The sequence below is a fragment of the Berkeleyomyces rouxiae genome (genome assembly GCF_048999995.1).
Source record: "Berkeleyomyces rouxiae strain 22BRR77 chromosome Unknown BrBRR77_ptg000003l, whole genome shotgun sequence".
Lineage (NCBI taxonomy): Eukaryota > Fungi > Ascomycota > Sordariomycetes > Microascales > Ceratocystidaceae > Berkeleyomyces > Berkeleyomyces rouxiae.
Genome location: NW_027396493.1, coordinates 277,127 through 301,443, shown reverse-complemented (window position 1 = coordinate 301,443; position 24,317 = coordinate 277,127). Strand labels below are relative to the sequence as shown.

At 53.0% G+C, this 24,317-nt stretch overlaps 6 protein-coding genes across 6 annotated transcripts; 4 read left to right on the top strand and 2 right to left on the bottom strand.

Annotated features, from left to right (window-relative positions):
- Positions 1–4,636: 4,636 nt before the first annotated feature.
- Positions 4,637–6,295, top strand: BROUX77_003243 (uncharacterized protein; the record flags this gene model as incomplete). The annotated part of the gene is made up of 2 exons (XM_073747873.1): positions 4,637–5,706; positions 5,761–6,295. 2 exons carry the CDS (start codon positions 4,637–4,639, stop codon positions 6,293–6,295), a joined length of 1,605 nt encoding a protein of 534 aa, XP_073605668.1.
- Positions 6,296–7,045: 750 nt separating this feature from the next.
- BROUX77_003242 (uncharacterized protein) lies at positions 7,046–11,170 on the bottom strand (the record flags this gene model as incomplete). Its single annotated transcript, XM_073747872.1, has 1 exon — positions 7,046–11,170. One exon carries the CDS (start codon positions 11,168–11,170, stop codon positions 7,046–7,048), a length of 4,125 nt encoding a protein of 1,374 aa, XP_073605667.1.
- A 1,401-nt stretch (positions 11,171–12,571) lies between these two features.
- Positions 12,572–13,510, top strand: BROUX77_003241 (uncharacterized protein; the record flags this gene model as incomplete). Its single annotated transcript, XM_073747871.1, has 3 exons — positions 12,572–12,816; positions 12,893–13,195; positions 13,252–13,510. 3 exons carry the CDS (start codon positions 12,572–12,574, stop codon positions 13,508–13,510), a joined length of 807 nt encoding a protein of 268 aa, XP_073605666.1.
- Positions 13,511–13,768: 258 nt separating this feature from the next.
- BROUX77_003240 (uncharacterized protein) lies at positions 13,769–15,510 on the top strand (the record flags this gene model as incomplete). The annotated part of the gene is made up of 3 exons (XM_073747870.1): positions 13,769–13,858; positions 13,925–14,439; positions 14,496–15,510. 3 exons carry the CDS (start codon positions 13,769–13,771, stop codon positions 15,508–15,510), a joined length of 1,620 nt encoding a protein of 539 aa, XP_073605665.1.
- Positions 15,511–16,046: 536 nt separating this feature from the next.
- On the top strand, positions 16,047–17,273 carry BROUX77_003239 (uncharacterized protein; the record flags this gene model as incomplete). Its single annotated transcript, XM_073747869.1, has 1 exon — positions 16,047–17,273. The coding sequence occupies one exon, from the start codon at positions 16,047–16,049 to the stop codon at positions 17,271–17,273; it is 1,227 nt and encodes a 408-aa protein (XP_073605664.1).
- Positions 17,274–18,873: 1,600 nt separating this feature from the next.
- On the bottom strand, positions 18,874–19,749 carry BROUX77_003238 (uncharacterized protein; the record flags this gene model as incomplete). The annotated part of the gene is made up of 1 exon (XM_073747868.1): positions 18,874–19,749. One exon carries the CDS (start codon positions 19,747–19,749, stop codon positions 18,874–18,876), a length of 876 nt encoding a protein of 291 aa, XP_073605663.1.
- Between the last annotated feature and the right edge of the window lie 4,568 nt (positions 19,750–24,317).

Genomic DNA, 24,317 nt, shown 5'->3' with positions numbered 1-24,317 from the left:
ACCACTGTTGCTGCAGCTCGATAATGCCGATACGACGTTGATATCCGATACCAGTGCCGAGACGTATGGGCCGAGACGTATGGGACTGGCACTGTGGATATGCCGCTCCATATACTACAGAAGTACTACACATGTACTTGTATCTACTTCACCTTCTACTTGTATATACAGCCAGCCCGGCTACGACTCTGCATCACGCGCAGCCGGGACTTCTTGGCTCCTCTCCACCGTCAGGCCATGATTGGAGACGGAAAAAACGAGAATCCAGGCGGCGCAGACCCCGACGGCGCAAAAGGGAAACACGCTGGGCGAAACGTCGGTGCGACGGGTGATTAAGAAGGAGGAGAATAAGGAGCGGAAAGAAACAATGTATACAAGTTACAAGTGACTAACTACTACTGCCCCATCTGGTGTACTTTTGTCAAGTCATGACATCATCGCAGCAGCCCACGCTCGTGACAGATGACGAACCTGTTCAGCACGCAAGAACAGGTTGCAGCGTCTCATTCCTTATCAGTTAGCCAGCGAGGGAGCAGGCCTGTAGGGCCAATAAGGGAGCGGGAGGAGAGAGCGAGAGGGGAAGCAGAAAAAGATGCCTCAAGAGATATGGACATCAGGTCAGGTGGGCTACATTGAAATTCCAGCGCTATTTATGGCCCTCTGACTTGGTCTGAGTCAGTCACATGCGGTTTCTGCAGTGAGAGCATGAGAGCATGAGAGCATCAGAGAGTGAGAACGTGAGATGTAAGAGAGATAACTACATGTAGGGGAAAGGGTACATATAAAGTTATAACTACTGTATACATCGTCTCAGTCATTGCTATCACGCCACTTGTGGGAAGAACTACGTTGTCCCGGTGCGCCCGTCCAGAAGTCAGCTGTGATTTGATCGTGGCCTGCACGTCACTCAGGCCCACGAAGCGTTTGTTTCCTTCTACAGCCGCTGGCGTGATCATCACAAGGAGGACTCGGAAAAAAGGAGATATCAGGAGCCATTACTAGGGTTATCAGACCCTTGTATTGGTGGTTTTTTTTCTCTTCTTTTTCCTTTGGTTGATAGCCTTAGTTTTCAGGTTATCGTTTTAGCCAGATCAGACGTCGATCTTTGATGAGCAACGAGCAAGGGTTTCCTTACACTTTTGATCTCTTTCTTCTTTTCTAATTCCGGCCCTTTATTTGTTTAATTGCCGTCCAAGATTACGATTTGTCTAATGAGAAAGGACAAAGTTATCTCTTGTCAGGTCACTGACGCCCCGCTAGATGCACAAATTTCCGACAGGGACAGGGCAGATTGTATGCAGCAAAGGGGGGAGAGGGGGCAAAGCGAGATATAAAAGCGGGGCTGAGCAGAAGACAGCGAACAAAGTCGAGAGATGAGAGATGAGACGAGGGGTCTAGGCCGGGCTGGGGAGGAAAGAGAGAGGAGTTGACAAAACCGACTTTGAGGTTTAGGGGGAGAGGAGGAAATGCAAGGCCGCTGATTCAGAGAGAGACAGACAGACACAGACGTGGACATGGACACAGACGTAGATGTACATAAATATATGTGCAGTATATGTATGTACTCGTACCAGTAGGTCGCATCTCAGGCCGTTGTGAAACAAAAGTGGGCTTCCGCGAAATCACGAGGCGCGGAACTCGAAACCAGCGCAGACGCCGCAGCAGAGAGCCAGAGAGAAGCAGCAACTGTGGTGGGATGGGAGATGGGTAGACTGGCTGACCATAGACTCGGACATGTGTTGGATGTAGCAGGAGTACATGTTCATTACTTGTAGAGGCCGAGGCAACGAGTGGGAGCAAGATCCAGAAGGGGGAAGGAGATTGCGGCGGCTTTCAGCTTTGCTCGCCTGTTTGCTTGCTAGACTGGAAGATTTGGCTCGCTCGTTTTGGGGGGGACGGGCCTGAGGCACACGGAGAGAATTAATCAAGCAAAGTGTTTATCTGGATGGAGCTGGGAATTATGCCTGTGTGTACATACATAAATGGCGGTGATCACAAAAAAAAAAGGGGAGTAGTCATAGTACGTTCTTTGACACATTTAGGTAGTTGCAGTTCTGTATGCACTAACTAACCCACTAACACCAACTAGTTGACTACATCTACTTACTACCTGGCATATCTGCATATTTGCAAATACGGCAGGAAAGGAGATAAAGGAAGGTGCCCGAGTCTTGGGTCGCGTCACACATCCAAACGCCTTTTTAATTTCAGGGAAGGAGCGAATGAACGAATAAAGCAACTATCCAGGAAAAAGAAAGTACCTGACACATGTGAATATGTACCCGGCGGTACCTACGTGTGGAAGCATTTCCTTGAAGGCGCTTGCATTAGGGTTTGGCTTATACAGGGTTTGGCAGCAACAAAGAGACGTCAAAAATAACAACAAAACAAGAACAACAAAACAACAACACCACCACCAACAGTAGCGGGTAGGTAGTAGTGATAGCGATAGCTCTCTCACCGGAGAGACTTGCATGAGCGGCGGCTGCTACTTTTGTTGCCGTCGAAACAAAGCCTGCTCAGGTGGGCCTAGTGGGTTTGTGTAGGCAGGGGAAGTTTCACCATCAGCGAACCAGTGTCTTCAAGAAGAAAAAGATTTTAAGAAAAAAAAGATGCGACGATCAATTTGTGGAATTTTCTCATCCTTTCTCTTCCTGTCGTCGCCGCTCAGGCGCTTTCTTTTTTTCTTTTTTGTTTGGTCTGAGCACTGACTCTGGTGAAGAGTAAAAAGAAGACGAAGACGGTAAGAGACAGAATGAAAACGGGGCCCTTCATCCATTCTCTGAGAAAAAGAGAGAGAGGAAGAGCAGAGCCCCCTCGGGGCTCTGGCTTAGAAGGTTCGGGGCATGGTTCGTGTCTGGGCAGGAAAAAGGAGCACTACTTTCGACACAGAGGGTAAAAGGGTCTAAACCAGAGACAGCGTGTGAGAAAAGAAAAGGGAGGTTGTTTGAGCGTTGCAAGCCAAGACTGGAGGGGAGGGGAGGGGAGGGGGAGGGGGAATGGACAGATACCAACGCGTGTACTTGTGCTTCTGCTTCTGCACATCTGCACATCTGCACGGCCCTCTGAATCTGCATACACGGCCAGCCAGATGTGATGTTTTGTGCTGTGCTGTTCCACTTGTGCAACCCAAGTGCTCGTAGGCATATAAAATATCAAAGAACGCATGAACAGGCCGCCTGCACAAAGCTCTCCGGAGCCACAGGATAATTCTCCTGAGCTGTGATGGAAGCCCTCTGCTCTCCTGGCCCTAAAATAAACACGGCCTAAGGACTATGGTGCTGGCGTTAGTGTACGTAAACCAGTGCTAGTACCTCCGCAGCACGTTGCAACAATAAAAACGGCCGCTATTTATCGCCCCAGCCAGAGTCTCACAGACAAGTCACTGCTCTCTTGTAGCGCCGGGGTCTTTGAATCCTACTCGCCTTTCTGCTGCACTTGTTGGGACGACGCGCTAGGACCCCTGGCCCGTGAACAGGACGTAATATGAGCCGACTAATGAAGCTACGACATCACCAGCGAGCATGTACCAGCCAGAACCAGAGAAGAAGCGACCAAGACGACGACGACAGCAACGACGGGTGGACAGGACAATAGGACAGCAGGAACAGGAACAGGAACAGGAACAGGAACAGGAGAACCAAGACACGACCAGCCAGGGTACAAGAACGCTTTGGTTGTAGCTGGGGCAAGTACTTGTGTGTGCTTGTGCTTGTATGTTGTCTGTTTCTATGCCTGTGCCTGCTTGCTTGTACCTGTACCCGGAAAGTAGGCCAGGCTCGGGCAAAGCCTGCTCCTGCTGGCCATTTGGTATTTGTATGTGCACATACTGGTATCTTATATCATATCATGGCGTATCCTGGGCCGACCACCCAATCAGTCCACATCAAATCAAAGGCCAGAGGAAAAGAAACCAAGGGCTGCCGCGTATTATGCAGCTGGCCGGGCCTGGGTTGGTTTTTGTTGGCGCAGTGGGAATAGCAGGTAGCCGGGCAGGCAGAAGGAGAACGAAGATGCAGATGCGTAGAGAACATCATCAGTCATACTCACGCGGTTCCTCAGGACAGTCCTGGACCCGGGAGAACCCGCTAGCCCAGAGCCCGGGCATGGAGTTCAGGGCCTGCTGGTGACTGGAACTTCGACTTGACTGGTCCCAGTGGTCCCTCAACCTCCTCTTCCTCCTCCTGTTCTGCCCCCTTTCTCCACTCCTCTCTGACTGTGTCCCTATGCTCCATCTCCACTTTTCGTGTCCCCCCCTTCAACCTAAAGAAAAAAGAAAAAAAAAAAAGAAAAAAAAAAAAGACCCCAGTACCTCCCCGAAGCCTGCCAATAAGTACCGTCAGCCGCCCTCGTTTTGCTCTCGCTCCCATTCTTCCTTCTTTCTCTCCTCTTTGCGCACACTACACATCAGCTTCATTTCTTTTCTCTTTCATTTCTTTTCCTTTCTTCCACCGTCCCTCTCCTATTGTAATAGTCGCTTTCTTTTCTGTGATACCCCTAGTTTCTTTTTCTAATCTACACACACGGCTTGCCCTTTGATACCCGGATTCCAGCTAATCCACCGAACTCAAGCCAAACCTATCCCGTGATACCATATCTACTACAATCCAACCAAACCCCCAATCAATCATTCAAAATGTCTGCTGAACAGAAGCCTACCGAGACTGTCGAGGCCGTTGCCCCTGCCGCCCCCGCCGTGGCTGAGACTCCCGCCGTCGCCGTCGAGACCACTGAGACCGCTGCCGCCACCGAGGCTGCCTCCGCGGCTACCGAAGAGGTCGCTGCTGCCGCCACCGAGGAGGAGGAGGCTACCAAGGAGGAGGTCAAGCCTGTCGAGGAGGGCGTTCTCGAGCACAAGGGTGCTAGCTTCCCCAAGAACTTCCTGTACAAGAAGGACACCTTCTGGTTCGGTTCTGACGCCGTCGAGACTTCGACCCTGGCTGCCTACCGCAAGCACGAGAAGAACTCGGAGCTGAGCTTCGAAGTGTCCGCCTGGGCCGCATCAACCGGCAAGGGTCTCCTGTTCTTTGGTGACAAGACCACCCCTTCTGTTATCTCGTTGGTCGATGCCACCGAGCCCACCTCCGAGGGTGTCTCCAAGTTCTCCTTCGCTGCCAAGGGTACCAAGTACCTGCTGAAGGCCGCTTCTGCTGCTGACCGCGACAACTGGGTTGCTCAGATCAAGGAGAAGACCACCGAGGCCAACGAGCTGGCCAAGACCGTCCCCGAGTCTGAGGAGTACAAGACCGCTTACGAGGCCCTGAAGCCCACTCCTAAGGTTGAGGAGGCCCCCAAGATCGAGGAGACTGTCGCCCCCGCCGCCGAGGAAGTCACGACCGAGGAGGGCCAGACCGAGGAGACTCCCAAGGAGGAGGCTGCTGAGGAGGCCAAGACCGAGGAGAACCCCAAGGAGGAGGGCTCAAAGCGCCGCTCTGCTTCCCGCAAGCGTGTGTCGATCCTGGGCCTGGGCTTCCTGAGCGGCAAGAAGGAGAAGAAGGAGGAGGTTGTCGTCTCGGAGGAGGCCAAGACTGAGGGTGCTACCGAGGAGACCAAGCCCGAGGATACTGCTGCTTCCGAGGCCGCTGCTGTCGAGACGCCTGTCACTGCTGCTGCTGGGGAGACCGCTCCCGCAGCTGAGGAGGCTTCTCCCGTCGAGGAGGAGAAGAAGGAGGAGGTTGCTGCCACCAAGGCTTCCAAGCGTTCCAGGTTAGTTTGACCCAGTATTTCTGTAGTGACACAATATGCTAACGAGGTATCCAGCGTCTTCGGCTTCCTGAAGAAGGCCCCCAAGGCTGAGGCTCCCAAGGAGGAGGCCCCCGTCGAGGAGACTACCCCCACCGTCGACTCCCCGGTTGTCGAGACCCATGCTGCTGAGGCTCCCGCTGCTACCGAGGAGACCACCGAGGCTACCCCCGCTGCCGCTGAGGAGGCCGCTCCGGAGCAGGTCAAGACCGAGAGACGCAAGTCGTCGCTCTTCGTCTTCGGCAAGAAGGAGAAGACCACCTCTGACGACGAGGCCGAGAAGCCTGAGAAGTCGGGCTTCTCCCTGGGCAAGCTGCGCGCCACTATCCGCGGCCGCAAGCCCGCCGCCAAGGCCGAGGTCGCCCCTGCCGCTGAGGTCAAGGAGGAGGAGACCGCTGCTGAGGCTGCTCCTGAGGCTGCTGCTGCTCCCGAGGCTTCTGCTGCTGCTCCCGCCGTGGAGGAGGCCAAGACCGAGGACAAGGCCCAGGAGAACGTGCCCGAGAAGATCGAGGGTGCTGCCCCTGCCGCTCCCGTTGTCGCTGCCACCGCTTAGAGCGGAGTTTTGAACATTTCACCATTACTTTTATACCCTTGACTTTTTTTTTTTTTTCGTTCTCTTCGTTTCTGATATTTGTTCTGTTTTTACTTTGTCTCGTGTTCCCACTCTTGATCTATTTTCATGAAACATAAAATGATTGAACGGGCAGCACCGGCCGCCGAGAAGCTGCAAAAAAACAGAGACTGGGAAGAGGGCGTAACTCGCCTGTAAACCTGGTCTTTCCATGCGGCATGTCCCGTTCGTGGACTGTCCCTTGGCAAAGGAACCCCGAAAGTTATCTTACAAAAAGCCATTTTAATACTGAAGATTGTCTGCAACCGGCGCCATACGCCCGGAGCCGACAACCGTTCTCCCCCCTGCGTTCCGTGCACGGCTTATTTCCTTTTCGATGTGTCTGTTTCTTGTGTTTTGTTATGGCTCTTGGTGCTTCTGCTGGCTCTGTTCTGATATCCTCGTTGTTTGTGTGCTCGACTCGTTATTATACCAGCTTTCCGCATCGCTTTGCTTCTGTCAATAATTTGAATATCAGATTTATTACATGTGTCACTTTGTTCGAGTTTTGTCAACGTTTGTGTGTAAAATGAGTCGAGTCTGGGAACTTGACAAGAAACTCTTATGTAGACTGTACTTGGGCACAACTCTGACTATGCTCGTTTGATGTGATGCTTCGATGGGACCTAACGCTATGCAAAACAAGAATACATGCTCTTCTAAAAACAAACAAGCCGCTCTATTCCATGTCTCCTACTCCTTGGTCGACAGACTCTGCCGTGGCCCAACCTCGCTCGCACTGCTCTCGCTATGCGACGACTCGCGCGACAGTCTGTCGCCTATCTCGCCTGGGGTCGCCATGTCCGGCGCTGGCGTGATATGTGCCGGCCGTGGCCGTTCTGCTGCTACGCTTACCATTGGCGCGAATGCCAGCGCTGCCGGCCCCCGGCGCGCATCGGCGATGGGCTCCGGATACAAAGCAACAGGGATCGTGAGTGAGACCGGTCGGCGCGTCCTTCGCACCGGCTCCTCAGTGACGCCTGAGGTAGGTGACACTGGACGAGTAGCAGGCGAGCTTGAAGCGGGCGCGGTCGCAGCTATCGGCGTGCTGCTGGTATCCTGCGCTCCAGCCGTTGCGATGATCGCGTTCACCTGCGCAATCAGCTCGCGCACACGGAACGGCTTCGCAACTATGCCGTCCATGTCCAGTTGCGCCATCTCGTCGACGATAGCCGCGCGCGTGTACGCTGTGACAGCGATAATCACATGCCGGCGCGTCAACCTGCCTGCCCGCTCGTACGCACGGATGCGCCGCGTGCACTCCTTGCCATCCATCACCGGCATCTCGAGGTCCATCAGGATCACACCGACGTTTGGCCCGGCGCCAGCATTGGCCGCCCAGTCGCACGAGCCGCGCAGCGCGTCTAGTGCCTCGCCGCCGTGCCGCGCGATGCGCACGCGCGCGCCAAGCTTCTCGAGCTGCCGCTTGGCCAGGGCCGCATTCACTGTGTTGTCCTCGACGTACATGATGTGTGCTGGTGGCACCATTGTGGCGTCTGGAGTGGTGTCCAGATGAGCCGGGCTGCTGGACGGGTTTGTAGGGGCGGTAGCGAGACGAGTGATGGCAGCGGCGTTAGTGACGGCGTGAGTGGGGCGAGGCAAAACAGGGCTACTCCTGGGCGGCGCGGCGGAAGAAGGAGCGGCGGGCAGTGGGGCGTCGCAGATGGCTTCAGACGCGGCGCAGAGGCGTGTCTTGATGTAAAAAGTAAACGTTGTGCCGACGCCCTCCTCGCTCGTCACGCCGACGCGGCCGCCTTGCATCTCGACGAGGTTGCGCGAGATATACAGGCCAAGTCCGGAACCGCCGTATGTCACGTGTGTGCGTGGCGGGGCCTGCCAGAAGCGCTGGAAGAGCTGGGTGCGCACGGCGGCTGAGAGCCCTGGGCCTGTGTCGCTTACGGAGATGACAAGGTTGACTGTACGGCCGGTGCCCCATGGGCTGGGATCACCACCGGGGTACTGCGAGAAGTCTTCAGGGCGTGGCGGGAGGAGGCTGGCGCCGGCAAGGAGCGGGCAGTTGGTGAGCGTGAGGTCGGCAGTGACTTGATGACCAGTGTCTTCATCGTAGGCGGCGGCCACGCGCACGGTAACGGATTTACGTGGCTGGTGGCTCGTGAACTTGATGGCATTGGTCATGAAGTTGATAATCACTTGGCGCAGGCGTGTCGGGTCCAGCATCGCCGGGCCGGCCAGCCCCGTTGCCTCTACGCTCGGATCTACCTCGCATGCCAGTCGGATGCCGCCCGCTAGCAGCTGCGGCTCGTGCATACGGAGCGCGCCGCGCAGGACCTCCAGCGGCCGGGTCGGCACGGGCGTTACATGTAGCAGACTGGCGTCCATCCTGCTCAGCAGCAGCACGTCGTTGACGATACTGGTCTGGTGATTGACGCACAGCGTGATGGTCTCTGCGGCGCTGGCGAAGCTGTCGACTAGCTGCGCCCGTTCTGATCGTGTGATGCCAGCCCCCCCGCCCCGTAGCGCCGCTAGACCGGACGTGATTTCGTCAGCGCTCTGTATGACGACACTGAGCGGGTTGCGTATTTCGTGCGACAACATGTCGATGAAGCGGTCCTGCCGCTGTTTCTGCTCTATCGCCTCGGCGTGCTGGCGCGCTTCGTATTCCTCAGCAGCCTTTTGCGCGCTTATGTCTGTGATGGAGCCAAAGACCAGCGTCGTGGTGGCGCTATCGCGGCGCAGCGGGTATGCGTTCAGTAGCACCCATAGTGGCGCGGGACGCGCGGTTTCGCCGGCCTGACAAGAGACTGCGGTCTGCTCCGAGTCCGGCGTGCCCTTGAGGCGAAACTCGTGCGTTAGGGCGTCGGCGCCGCCTAGCAGCTTCTGCCACAGCGTCTCAACGCCCGGCCGGTCCTCATCGCATACGCTGTCAAACCATGTAATACGCGTGGCATTTTTGTCGTGATGCGACATCTGCGCCCATTTGTTGTTGCAGAAGATGATGACGCCGTTGGCGCCGGCCGTGAACAGCCCGACTGGCAGAAACTCCACCATGCGCGAGTACTTGTGCTCCCGCTCGCTAAAGACTTTATTAATGTATGATACCCTTCGCGCTAGCTCGCTGTGGCCCTGCGCCAGCTTGTGCGCCTCCTGCTGGCCCTGGCGCACTAGCACCTCGAGACTGGCAAACTGCGTCGCCGACACGCGCAGCTGCGAGTTGAGCTGCTGCAAGAAGGTGGTGTACGCTGCGTCCAGTCGACGGAATGGGTTGAGACCGAGCACCACGAAGCCGAGCGTTGTTCGCCCGTCGGTCGCGTCCATCTGTGCGCGCATATTCACAGTCGCGCTATCCAGTTCGACGGGGAACACGGCCACTGTGTCGACTAGCGGCTCCTCAAGCCCTGCCACCAGCGCCGCTGACAGCGTGTTGTCGCGCGTCGAGAACATCATCAGTCCGCCGCGGGCCATCGCCTGCCGGAGGTACGGTGCAAAGCCCGTGTCGGTCCCGTCGAGATCGGCCCGTCGTGCCGCAATCATGTGACTATCTGGTACACCCAGCGAGCCCTCAAGCCGGACGCGTGGCGGGTACTTGGGCGATGCGGGTTCGGCGCCTGCGGCGGAGTCTGCGGTCTGTAGGATCGATGCGCTGCTCTTGAGTGAGTACACCAGCACAAAGCCAATTTCGTCCTGCGCGCTCTCGAAGCCGCGGACCAGCGCTGTCCAGAAACTGTCCATGTCGACAGCCTTGTGAGTTTCCTCCAGGATGTTGCGCAAGACACTCTCGCGTCGTCGTCGAAGAGTTAGCGATGTTGTTTCATATAGTGACGATATCACGCCCTCCACATTGCCCCTATCGCCGACTACGGCCGCCATCGACCAGGTGACATAGACGTCCTCTACACGCCCATTGCGACACACTCGGTTGAGCTCTTCGTTCTTGAGAAGGCCCTCGCCCTTGCTCCGGACAGCCAGCAGGAACGTCTTGAACCGGTTGTATCGACCGTCGGCTATCTTGTCGAGTTCCTGACCAAGCGGTTCAGGGTGTGAGTCGCCGAGGAACTGGCCATATGCCTCATTGTACAGCAGTGTCAGCTCCGGGCCCCACCACAGTAGCGCTGGGTGCGCGCTGCTCATGACGACGTTGGCGGCAGTACGTAGGGTGCTTGACCAGTGGTCAATGGGTCCGAGGGCTGTCTGCGCCCAGTCAATGCTCCATAGCAGGTGGATGTGTGCGGGAATCCCGGCGTGCAGCTCAATGCGCGTCCAGTCGAGCGTGGCGCTCGTGCGCAGCATGACTGCCGGCGTGCCGGGCTTCTCTGGGCATGCCAGGAAGCTGGGCGAGAGCGGCGTCTCGGGTGTCGATGGGGTTGGAGCTGCTACGGCTGGACTGCCGCTGATGATACGGTAGCGGTTGGAAAGATCAATGGCACTCCAGCACAAGTCTCGGAAAATATATGGCAGGGGCGCGGCGCCGGGTATTGGCAGCGGCGTCTTGAGTGCCCATTTCTGGAATCGGGCAAGGACCGGCATCCACAATGGGGGGCCGCAACTGTCTGACACATAGCTTTCGGCTGGGGATGGCAACGGCGGCGGTGGAGCTGTGAGTGACTGAAAGAGGTCGTGGATCTTGTGGAGAGCGGGGTTTGCATAGACCATCTGTAAGCTCATCGAGCTCGGCTGCCGGTCTTGTCCCTCCGGCACTGCTAGCCGGTCGATGACAAAAGCTGGCCGAGGATCCTGCTCTAGGAACTTAAATGCACTTACGGTCTGCCAGCTGTTGTCACTCGAAGACGACGGTGACGGAAGCGGCGACGGCAATGGGCGCGGCTCCGAACAAGCCTGATGTGCCTTGCTAAAGTCCATAATCCCGGAGATCGGAGTGCATAAGTGGGGCGGACACGGAGGGAAAAAGCTGATCGGAAGCGGGAATAATGGAAAAACAATGACAAATAAAACTGTGGGTCGGCGTAGTCGGTGTATGTGTGGAGTTATTGCAGCGCTGATAGTCGGCAACTGCCCAAAGCTGGGGACAGTCTAATAGATGGTGTATCAAGAATAAGAGGTGTCGGTGACAAGCGTTCATCAACAATCTGCAAACACGGCGAACAATTGATGGTGGAAGAGAGTAAACTAGAACAGAAAAGAAAAAAAAGAGCAGGTCTACAATCTAAACAAAAGGCCGAGATAGATAGCAACGGATAACACGCAATTCCCAAAGAAGTCACGACCCAAGGCTCGAAAGAGGCAAGTGTTTGCTGTCTCATAACTAGCAACTGCTGCTTTGGTCGTTAGTGGGGCCTGGATGCCGATAAACACCGACGGATAGGCGGCTAGACCCAGAAGCGCAACAAACGGTCAGCCGGGGGTGATAATCTGTAAGAAAGAGCGAGGGTGCACAGAGACATTGTCGAGTCAGTTTGGAGACAACAAGGCCAGGCTACAAGGGGCTGAACAAAAAAAAGCCAGCTGGATTGGCGTCTTCCGGCCCCGGCTGCCGGGCACCGGCTGCTTCTGGCTTAGACACGCTGATGGAGAAAAGAGAGGAAACAGGAAACGGCAGCCGCCTTCCTGCACATCGGGGCTTCCTGCACGCAGCGTTCACGTGGCCGACGAGGGCTCATTAGGGTTAAACTGCCACTCTTGTAGGTCAGCAGCTGACAGCTGCCGCTTGCCTGTTTGCAGCTGTCAGAGTCACAGGGTCAGGGTCTAGAACCCGTCGTCCAGGCCAACCTTATTTGAAATAGCGGAACCAATCAAAATGCGTGGTTGAGCTGTACTTAAGCGCTGGGTGGTAGTGCAAAGTGGAGCGCAAGCTACCAATCAGCAGCCAGGATACGACGATGGGTCGGGGTGCTGGCCAATCACAGGCCGCAGCGAGCCGACGGCTGGTTGGGACGGGTGGGATGCGAGAGGGCGTTTTGCTGGACGGGAAACATGGCGATTTGACTGTAGCCCAGGAGAAAGAGAGAGAGAGAAGACGAGTGTGATCTTGCATGGGACGCAGTGGCGTGACGTGACTTGCTGTGGAGAAGGACAGCAGCCAGTGAGCAGTGATAAGCCGGCAAGGCCCCCCTTTCTGGCTGGGCGAAATGCAGCTTGTTCTTCCTGTTCTTTTTTCCCCTTCTTGCTTTTCTTTGCTTGTGCTTGCCGTATACGCAGGTGTGTGTTCTCCTAGTTCTATTTCTATCCAAGGTCACCCCACCCTGTCGTCGGGCTCGCAGAACTCCAGTCCTGCCTCTTGGCTGCTACTCGCCCCGACCGCCCATGGCTTACAAACTGCTGCACCGGCCATGGAAGGCCCGCAACTACATGTACTATCTGATGCTGGCCGAGCTCGCGGGCTTAGTGCCGATTCTGATCATCTTTGGCATCTCGCAGCCAAACTGGTACCGAACGCAGTTCTGGCGCATTGGCTTCGAGAATGGCTGGAACTCGAACCCCAACATGATTCTGTATGCCTACGCCAACTATGAGTCGCGGCCTAGTATTCCATTTGTGTGGTCACAGACGTAAGACAAGGTCTCTGCTAGCCTGTTCGTGTCCGCCCAGCTGCTAACACTCACCTCCTCGCCTGGTGTTCCACAGCTTGACCAACTTCAATGTCGCCATATCGCTCATCACGCTCTTCACACTACTCACCAAGCTCATCGGCTACATTATGCACGTGTGGTACCCGCTAATCGGCCTCCTTGTCAACATCGTCATGGTCACCCTGTACACCGTCAGCACCTATGGCCAGATCGGTCCCGACCACGCCGACGACCGGTACCGCGCAAATGTCGTCTGGTACATCTCCAAGCCGTGCAGTGCCGTGTCGGACTACGGTAGCAGTGTTGTGCACAAGTGCAAGATGGCTAAGGGAGGGCTGGCCATGACTGTGTATCTGCTGTAAGTCAGAGACTCCTAGCTACCTAGAGGAAACCAAGCGGCTAACTGAGGGTTAGCTTCATTTACCTGTGCAATCTTGGCCTGGCGGCATGGTCTATGAAGCCGTCAGCTGTAGACAGAGTTGCCGAATGGGACTCGGACGATGAAGATGACTTCGAGAAGCCGCCGCGCAGCAATAGCTGGGAAATGAAAAAGATGCAGCATAGGGCGCCCAAAAATGACGCCGCGGCAGTGCCGTTTACGCCGCGAACACAGGCGTTTAATTCTCTTGGAGGGAACATAGGGCAGCCCGCCGTGCCAGCAGCTTACTACTAAGGTCCTATGTTGCTTGCAGTTTTTTATGTTTTCTGTGTGGTGTTATTTCTATATAAGGGTTAGCGACCTAGTTCGTTTATAAAAGGGTTAATTTGACTTGTTCCGGAGCCTTTGGGTGGTCTGTTTTCTGTCGAATGTCTCAACTATGTGTTGCTTATCTGCTGGCTAGTACACAATTGGAGCAAGGCTAGCATAAAGTGCTACTGTAGCTAAAGCTGGAGCTACTCCAAACCTTGTCTTGTTATCACACCAGCGACCATGTCCGTTCTTCTGCGACAAGTAAATGCGGCTGTGCCCCGTGTGGGCCTCACAGTCCTCCAGCGTCAAGGCTCAACCCTTGCGCCAAAGGTGTGTAGTGCTCGGAACTGACTCTATAAAACCACAGCTGATGCTAGCGTTGTTTTCTCGTTCTAGCTTGGCGATCCATTGATTTTCAAGCAGCACGTCTGCCATGTCAACGGCCAGTGGATTCCAGCCACATCCGGAAATACCTTTGAGGTCACAGGCAGGTCGTATTTCGTTCTCTATCCATTGACTCCCCTCTCTGACCACCGTTTAGACCCTGCAACTGGCAAGCTCATAGGCTCTAGTCCTGATTTCAGCGCTGCTGACACCGAAGCTGCTATCCACGCCGCGCACAATGCCCTCGCCGCTTTTCGCGCCGAGACTGGCCGCGCCCGTGCCTCGATGCTGCGCCGCTGGCATGCACTCGTCATGCAGCACGCAGATGATTTGGCGAGGCTAATAACATGGGAAAATGGCAAGCCTGTGGCTGACGCGCAGGGAGAGGTCGCCTACGCGGCTAGCTTTCTGGAATGGTTCTCCGAAGAGGCGCCGCGCATTTATGGCCGCACTGTCCCATCGTCAATGCCAAGTAACCGCATATTAACGATTAGAGAACCCGTGGGGGTTTGTGGTTTGATTACACCGTAAGTGGCCGTGTGCTGGGGCTACATGGTACGGCTTATACTGACGGAAATTCTAGGTGGAACTTCCCCGCTGCTATGATTACTCGCAAGGTTGGGCCTGCCCTGGCTGCCGGGTGCACGGTTGTTGTCAAGCTTCCCAGTGAAGCGCCATTTACTGGCCTGGCCATCGCCGAGCTCGCCCACCGTGCCGGCATCCCAGACGGCGTTGTCAACGTCATTACGTCTCATAATAACACTACGCAGGTCGGAAAGACTCTTGCCACTTCTCCAACAGTTCGAAAGATTTCTTTTACCGGATCTACCGGGGTGGGGAAGATCCTCATGGAGCAGAGCTCTTCTACGCTGAAGAAAATATCCATGGAACTCGGTGGCAACGCGCCGTTCATTGTCTTCAATGACGCTGACCTAGATGCTGCCGTTGCTGGTGCTATTGCCTGCAAATTCCGCTCCTCGGGCCAGACATGTGTGTGTGCTAATCGAATTTATGTGCAGTCCGGCGTATACTCTGAGTTCAGCCGTCGCCTGGTAGCGGCTGTGGCTCAGTTCAAAGTCGGCAACGGATTTGCACCGGGCACAACACATGGCCCGCTAATTCACACCCGCGCGGTAGAAAAAGTCAGCGCTCATGTACGTGATGCCCAAGCAAAGGGCGCGTCTTTGCTGTTTGGCGGCAAGAAGCTCCCGCATCTAGGACCATCGTTCTATGAGCCGACAGTGCTTGCCGAAATGTCAGCAGAAATGGCTTTGGCATCAGAGGAGACATTTGGCCCAGTTGCCGGACTTTTCCAGTTTGAGACAGAAGCCGATGTGGTTCGGCTGGCAAATGCTGTCGATGTCGGGCTGGCAGGATACTTCTTCTCGCGCGACATTGAGCGCATTTTTCGCGTAGCAGAGCGCCTCGATGTTGGTATGGTTGGAGTCAACACAGGAATCATCTCGGATGCTGCTGCACCGTTCGGTGGAGTCAAGGAGTCAGGCTTTGGACGGGAGGGCTCGGCTGAGGGCATTGCTGAGTATCAGGTGGTCAAGACTCTTACTTTTGGGGGGATGGGAAAGCCGTTACAAGGCTAATATTAGTGGAGATATTTAGCCTTTGAAGGATGTGAAATTGAAAGAAACGGGTGTCGAGTTGTTATGTCAGTCTAGAAAAAAAGTCAAAGCCAAGCCTGTATGAGAATTGCCCGTTGAGTGAAATTGGCAAACATTTCGTCTGTAAGAAAATGTGGCTATTGTACAAAGAATCGATTGAACAAAACGAGAAGAAATCTGTCTTGGATAGGCGATGTACATTGTACCAGTACTAACAAACAAGCCTCATGAGGCTGCCAATCTTTGGGAAAAGAGGTCAAGAGGTTTTGCAGAACCTTGAGTTACACAAATACAGAACATGAAGTCCACGTTGCACTACCGCCCCGCTTTGTGGGACCGCAACAGCCTTCTGTGCGAGGCACCGCTTACGTAACCCACCCCACGAGATTTTCGTCTTCCTCCACTCAATCTTCTGACATCAGAACGCACATTCGCAAAACGAAGAAAGAGGTAGCAACGGCGCCCTACGCTTCAATTTCTCACCCAATCAATTCTACAATTGCGAGAACCCGCCCGCTATGCCTCGGAACCTTTTCCGCCCGGCCCATGGCCTGACCTGCGTCAAACTCCGCAGCCAGCTGGCTGCGTGTTCGCGGGCCCTATCCACCACCTCGCCCCGAGCCGACGACACCCCCAGCAAGCCCCCGAGCGCCCGCGCCTCGCCGCCCAATGCGGCCCCGCGTCTGCCGCGCTCTGCTGCTGCCGCCTCGGAAATCAGCTCCATGCTCAGAAGCTCTGCCTCGACGCCCCCGCCCGGCGCTCGCCCCATTGGCACCAACACCCCCGGCAGCACCCCTGGAGCCAATCACACGGCTAGCTCTGGTGCCCCTCGTGTAGTCAACGTGCGTTCGCTGCCCCGTGGTCGCGGCGGCCTGCGGCTTGGCGGCGGCGCCCTCGGCTCCGTCGTGCGCAACCCAGACGGTACCGTGTCCGTGCGTCGCCTGCCGCCTACTGCTCGCATAGGCGGACCCGGTGCGCCTCAGAACCGCTCAGGCGGTCCGCGTGGCAGCAATAGCGAGGGCGTGTTCCGCACGCACAGCGGAGGCCGTGGTGGACCTCGCGGCGGTACGCAGGGCGGTCGCTCGCGAGACGGTGGCCGCCGCAAGGAGGATGGACGTGGTGCGGGGAAGTCTGGTGGCAGCGGCGGTAAGAAGCCGATGAACGAGTACCAGGCCATGGCAGAAGAGATTGACTGGTATGCGCCGTACACCAAGGAGGAGCTGCAGATTCTGTCGGAGCGGGTACCCGCAGCCCCGGAGCGCAAGGCCGAGACGTTTGTGCCAAAGCTGGGCGTCGACGAGCTTCTGGAGTATGCGCCAGCACTGGCTACGGACTCCAACATTCTTGGAAAGGCAGCTACTATACGTCAGACTCTCAAGACTATTGCGGGTGGACCAATCGACCCAGGTCATCTGGCGCACCCCAAGATGATGGCGGCCAAGTACGATTATCGGGGTGTTATGTATTTTGAAAAGTTGGAGACTAAGGAGCTGCTTGAGCAGCGCGCCAACATCAAGATTAAGCTCGGCCCTGATGCCAGGCTCAAGGACGTCCTGGTCCGCCGCACTGTCAAGGGCCAGTATGAGCCAATGCCAGCTGTACCGCAGTCTGACGTCTTGCAGATGACGCGCAATTATCACCTCAAGGCAAACACGTATCACAGCTCGGCTACCGACAAGTTCCATGTCAAGCTGGAGGAGATGCTGGCCAAGGTTAAGCCGAAACAGGCCGCCCGCTCTACTTGAGAGCCCTTACTCGCTCCCAGGGAGATTAACAGCTCGGTTCCTCTGCCATAAAAATCTAGAGGAATCCCAGTGGCTACGACACTGCCGTCTGGAAGTGCCCAGAACATGTACTCTTTTATGTTTCTCTACATTATGTATAATAGACCACAGTATACTCTACCAGTTGTTATACTTCCATGTGACCCCAATTTGTCCTCACATCAATTCGACCTTGTTAAATAGTTTTTTTGAGCTGCTCGTGTGCAGTTGTACTTTTTGTACAGATATAGATACCCGAGACTTTAAGAAACGTACATGGTGTTGGAAGGGAACTACCGCCGTCTAACTAGTGTCCAATGCTATAGGTCGCATCATTAACTCACGTGACTTTAAGGTCATATGTTAGACCTTGGGATCTCATGTTTAAGGTGGCGAACTTCAGATCGCATGATCTGTGAATATCCTTTTTTCCGCTCGTGCGAGGAAAAGGTCACCTACGCGACAAATCTAATGGACATATAATGCACAGGGTCTTCTCTTTCCTTTGTGGTAGAATCTAAGATAGAACATAATCACAATAACGTCTTTGCTCTCAACCTTTCAGTCAATCCAGATCTCCTTCATGCATTCATAGTCTAATAGTATTGATGGTCCTTGAGCATTGTTAATTAGTTGAAAACTTTTACAACTAGTTACGCATTCAAAGATCTATATACATCCGATTGCTTCCCTTAGGGCTTTCTATGGACCTGTACTTCAGCCCCAAGTATATTCGACTTCGTTCTCTTGCGGCTGGTACTACATTGACTTTCTGGTCTGCCAACAATTCTTTTCTTGAATTAAGTCCCAAACATCCCCTACCCGTGCTACGCCCCACTTACATCATACTCCATGAGGCTGGCCAGAACGTAGAACATAGAAGGGGGAATAGATCAACGATTCACACAATCTGCGCCCAACTTTTCTGAGATTGGAGTCCCTATGAAAACATAGCTTTGCTCCACGCAACATGTGATACTGTGTGAATCGATGATCTATTAACTCCCTTTGTTCTAGGTTTTGGGCGTCCTCCTGGAGTCCCTTATATACTCCTCGTTTGTCCAGTTGTGGGTGTACTTATCCATGTGAGGAGGCGCTCTTTTTCTGACACGTTCAGCTGGTTTTTCCTCATGACGACTTCGTACTTTTCATCGCAGAGTTTGGACAGTGAAGCAAGATTCTCTTTCAAGCCACTCAATGTAAGGGGCCAAGTCGTAAAAGGACGTAGAAGGGCAGAAACAGATATATTGCGATGGAGAGAAGAAGAAAGGACTAACTAAAACTAGGAGAGAGCAGCAGCTCTTTATACTGCCTGGGTAGAACAACTGAGGCCTACCTGATTGACCCAAACGTGGTGAGTCATCGGGCGTTTGGATTAAGGCCGGTTGGGCCACTTGTATTCGGACCGTCATTAGTCGGGCCTTTGCGGACTCGGACCACCGACACTCGAACCACCGTTGCTCAAGCCCCACCGTCTTCAACTCGGACAATCAGGCAAAGCCTTGACCCGGGTCTCCCAGACCCTAACACTCAATTGCTCAGCTTCACTAATTCCCAGTACCCTAGCCTCGCTATCTTCCAACTACAAGCTACCAACAGAATCTCCCTCAAGAGTACCCGAAGCCGTCATCACAGTGATTCTGTCCATTTTCACCGGATCATTCATCTGCAAATCGTCAGCTACGAAATGTCTGCTAGCACCGGAGCCGGCTACAGCTGAGTGTTGGGACCGACCTTTGTTTTGACGGCGCTTCCGAAGTTGATCGTCGCGACACTCTTCAGTGGGATGGTTGGTTCTGCCATACTTAGCGCATCGCGTCTTCGCCAACAACGTCAAGGTTTCTTTGTCCCTCTTTTCAACCTCTACCCGGTACATTTGCTTCAGTACGTCCGCTATGTCGAGAGTTGTAACGTGCTTGTTGAGCGATGCGATATGTCGCATCGTCTCGTGCACCTCTGGGTCGTCAGAGATGGAAGTAAGGAGAGCTCTCATAAGATCCTCGTCGGCAAGGGTCGCAGCCGTAGGAAGGAGTTTCTTCTGGTCGTCCCGGTCATTCAGGAGGGCCATCCAGGTCTCCATGAAGCTCTTGGAAAGCTTCGGTACCGCGATGTTCGCCGCCAGTCGTTTGAGTTCGAACTCCAAGAACACCGTCGCAAACTGAGCCTTCAGCTTGGCGAATAGGATTTGTGGCGTTATGGAGTCGTCTTCTCTGAACCTAAACGCGAGCTCAGGCTCCAGGCCGCGGGTGATGATGGTCAAGACGTCTGCATTCCTCTGCTGGTCCGTCAATGTACCATACAACGCTTGCTTAACCGGAATTCCGTTGTTGAGGAGGTTAAGCCGAAGGTGTTTTTCCCATTGGAAAAATGTTTTCACCGCGTAGTCGGAGTGGCTAGTAGATCTGTAGCGGCTCGTGGCGGGGGAAGTTCGCCTCCCGTCGAGAGGAACGGTTCGCATCGATTTCTCCAGTCATGCTTGCTGATTATTCACCAAAGTGTCTCTTTTTGTGTTGCTGTCAGTGAAGCACGGGCTCATAACCTTTTGGGACAAGGGTGAATATATCAGTGAATCGTTGCTCTTTAATATGTTCCAGGTAAATTCCATCGGGTACGCAGCAAAATGGGTAAAAACCTTTGGTCGGCCGCAGGCGCAGGACAGCGACACCCTCGTGTGTTCGAACCGTTCATTATGGAATACCAGGACCCCATAACCGGTTCGGCGTTGAATCAAGAAGCTGAGGTGGCGTCTTGGGAGTTGGAGTTCCTTCGGGAGCCGCGTAATGCGCTATACCAGGAGGAAAGAGCGGACAGTAGTTTTGAGGCCCGTCTCAATTGACTCTACTAGGTGGGCCGAGCGAGTAGAGATGGCCCGGCCTGTGCGAGTTATTGCATCACCTCGCCACCCGACCTCAGCTCCGTAGAGCAGGACAAGGAGTGTTGCCGCTAAAGCAGCAGAGCGTAGTAAATTGGCGGGGCATCTGGGCGTCAGACCCGTCCAGCACCGTTTCACGGACAGAGTGTGCCACAACGGCGGTATTGGCGTGGAGAAGGAGAGAGGTGTGGGGTTGGCGGCTACTTGGGCAACCACAAGCTTCGGGGGAGGACGTGGTTCTGAGGCCCTTAGGAGCCCTCTTTCTGGCGCTTCAGCGCCGCAGGGGAGCCCCGCGATGTCGATCTTCTTACCGGCGGCAAGGGCGTGGAGGAGGACCTAGATAGACTTTTCGGCAGCCTGGCGGACGCTCTCATCCACGACCGCAGTGATGGGCGCAAAGGATGCGTACAAATTCTCGGCCAGAGTTTTGCACGCGGGCGTAAGGCGCTATGTCATTGGGTAATGTGCGCATAGTTGTTGTGATATAAAGCCTCAGCCACAAAGCCAGCCACAGATCAGCCATATCACGTGACCACACACTCCTGACTCATTCTTCCAATGTATATGAACCCGTGTCCTGCTGTGTAGTACTCTCTCTGTTGAATAAAAAGATATATTAAGAGGAAGTTATGTCTCAAACAAGTCCCTCTAAGTGCCCTTCTCATGGGAGATCTCAGCCCCATTTATACTTAGACCACAGGTGGGGTCTTCCTAGTCCTGGCCCCACCTGACGCCACAGTCTCCACTCCCTGGTACTTACTGGAACCTTCCAGTACTTCCTGGTGAGCTCTACTTTCAACACTCTCCTTAATATACTTAATTTCTTTTGAGGTGAGGGCGAACATGTCAGTGAATCGTTTCTTCTATTCTCTTGTTCTCCTTAGGTTCTATGTTCTCCCTCTCCCTGCCTTTGTATCCCAGGTCGTGGGAACTGTGGGTCTCCATGTGCACGTGCCCTAGGGTCACGTGTCGTCATGTACCCTAGTTATACCCTTACGCCAACACAACAATTTCCATGCAAAATCTCAACAAAAGTCCATCGAGGGTTAAGTTCTATATAGCGTTGCTCTGATCTCCGATTTACCTATCTCATGTGGAGCCTTGCGCCACATGAGAATATAGTTGTTTTGGTGGCGCCCCACTATGTGGGGCGGTACCCTTTTGGGCAAAATATATCACGCTAGGTGTCAAAGTGTGAAATGAGTTAACCGGGTGCAAAAGTGCATGTATTCCAGTCTCTTCTTTTCCTCCTCTATCTCGTAGGATATTCTTCCTTCTTATACTCCTGGTTCGTACCAATTGTTGCGTGAGCAACTTCTATCGTGCTCTATCTGTGTAGTGTGTTCTATCTTTATAGTAGGTCTTCTAATTTTGATGATGGATCAACTTCTTCTTTATGTCTACTCCATAACAACTTTGTCGTAATCCTCCTATGCAACACATCTAGAAGATATACCGATACACTCTGTGTATCATGAATGGTTTGAATGCAAGCTTCTTCTGCTACACAGCACAATAATCGCCGAGTTGATTTTGAGCAATAAGTCCCAATAATCATTCAAGACCTTGTGTCCTCCGGAGCCAGAGACTCATAAAAAAGTCGTGCTCAGACAGACATCCAAAAGGAAGAGATGTTTGGATATAAAATGTATGCTTTTCCTTTCTTCAGTATGTAAACGTACACCTGGAAATCATCGGTCATCGTTTACCTCTTCTCTGATATTGAATCTCTTCATTCTATGAAATACTGACAGAAGTCCGTGCAGGGCTAATTTTGCGTAGCGTTGTCAGACGATATCTGTTGGTATCCCCATGTTCCTGCTTAGGGTTATCAGGGTCCAACACCGTAGCTGTCTCCAATACGTCTGAGGCTTGGGATATCAAGCGGCTATTACATCTAGCGTGATTTCAGACGCACTCTCATAAGTTCTCATACGAAACTTGCTCGGCGCGTAGTACGGCGGCTACTGTGTAAGCATATAATTCCCGATGGACTATGGACTTGGACTTCGTGTATAAATGGATGGTCTTTCCTCGCCTCAATGTGCAGACTCAGACTTGGATAGACAGACATCAATTTCTACATCTTCCTTTCTTGACTCAACTCACAATTCTTTCAGATTGATATCGCCCCCAGTATTCTATATACTAATAATATCATGCTATTAGCATATGATGTAGTGCTATACATAGTTACTACACTATCTCCCTCACATGTTAGCAAGAGGAGCTGTGAATTGATGACATATCGAGTTGACCACTTCAAGTGACAGGGGGATGAAACGATGACATTTCGGATTCCCAACGAACATGGGCCCTATCCGTTCAACGTCCGTATTTATCCAATGAAGAGGAGATATACTTGACAAGCACTGCGTCGTGACTACTAGCTGCGTTGTTAAAGCTGCATATGCCGTTTTTTGTTAAAGACACTAGGACAGTACTAAGAACAGAGTGGGTGTGATGAAGAAGCATGTACATACATACATTCATACACATGGGTCTGGGCACGAGGATTTGGAGGAATGACGTGGGGGCAAACTGCCGAGGTGCTCTCTGTTGCTACTAGAAATGATATGTTATCGAGTTGTCTCTTTTGGCCCAGAAGCCTCTCACTTGACAAGTATAAAGACGAGCAGCAATCTCCTCCAAATAGATCTCTTTTATCCTGCCTCTCTACCCTCTACACTACAATCAGCCTTTCCAGCTTACTTTTCTACCTTTACTCATATTGTAATATTTTCTTTGGACTTTTCCAACAGCCAAACTAATCGCTAAAATGAACTGGTAAGTTTTAGATGGACCCGACAATCCCCTTTGTATTTCTATTTCACATTTCACTTCCTTTAGTCACCGTCTGTTTTGCTAATTGTAGTCCTCACAGTGCCTGCGCCTGCTGCTCTGCTACCTCTTGCTGCTCCAGCTGCTCTTCTTGCACCAAGTGCACGGTAAGTTCTTGGCCTGTTCTGTAATGGATGAATTCAGATAGCTGGCTAACACTGTATAAACATAGAACTAAATACCCTCCGGTCGGAACATGTTTCACCGTCATGATCGGAATTTGGACTATTCCATAGTATCCAACATACTTGGAATGTAGAGGACCATGCACCTTCGATAGTTTTGATTTTCTTAGGTTCTGATAGCATAAAGTCCGATCGGCTCCTTTTCGCTCATTTCTCAAATGTGACATACTGTAAAATATGAACGCCTGGTTCACGTAGCCAAAAATAAAGGAGCTTCAAAAACAAGAGAGGACACTGGAGTAACTAACAGCACAAATGTGTAAGTCCAGTCCCTCTATCAGTCAGATTATGCTGGAGTGATCTGGAATTGATGAATAAGAAACGTTTTCTATTGTGCTTTATACCTAGTGCTTGCTTCGGAAATGAGAGAAGTTGATGTCGTAGAGAGCTCTCGACAGCGGTTGGGTAGCTAGCTGGTTTAACCCCAGAGAGGTAGTCATGGTCAGGAAAGTCGATTATGGTATTAAGCTGGTGATATATATGATAAGAAGAGTTCTGTTCTTGTCTGGAGCATATGTGTAGAATCGAAGAGAAATGCTTTGTTTCGAACAGATTATCAGCTTTGTGCTATATCTATGTTTGACAGTCAATGTTGATGTTCTGCTAATATTAATGGAATAAGATCTTCAGCATCAGCAGCTTACTCTCATGAGAATGTCCTCAGGCATGAAAGTATCTCAACCATACAAATAAATAGTTAGTGCAACCAGCGAGAGCAACACTGGACGTCGGTTTTCATTCACATGATATGCATAAGCTCTTCTCCCCACGGACATCAAGCATCGACGTGTTCCATATGGCTCTGTAGATAGCTTTTTTATCCTAGCTCACCATCTTCATCTCATTCACACTTGGATATATGGAAACTCCATGACATCAGATCATTGCGCTCACCCGCTTCTGTTGCATATTATATTGTCTGATGTTCTGGGACCAACACTTCCGTCAAAGAACCTGAGTAAGTCCTCACAATTCATCTTACTAAGAGATACTCAGAGACGTTATGGGCATAGGTTTGGTTCTCCTTTGCATGAGGTCGACGTGAATACACGGTAAGGTTGATCGATGTGGTTGTGAGATAGTAGTTGGTTAATTGTATCAAAGCGGAAGATCAAGCGATGACATATC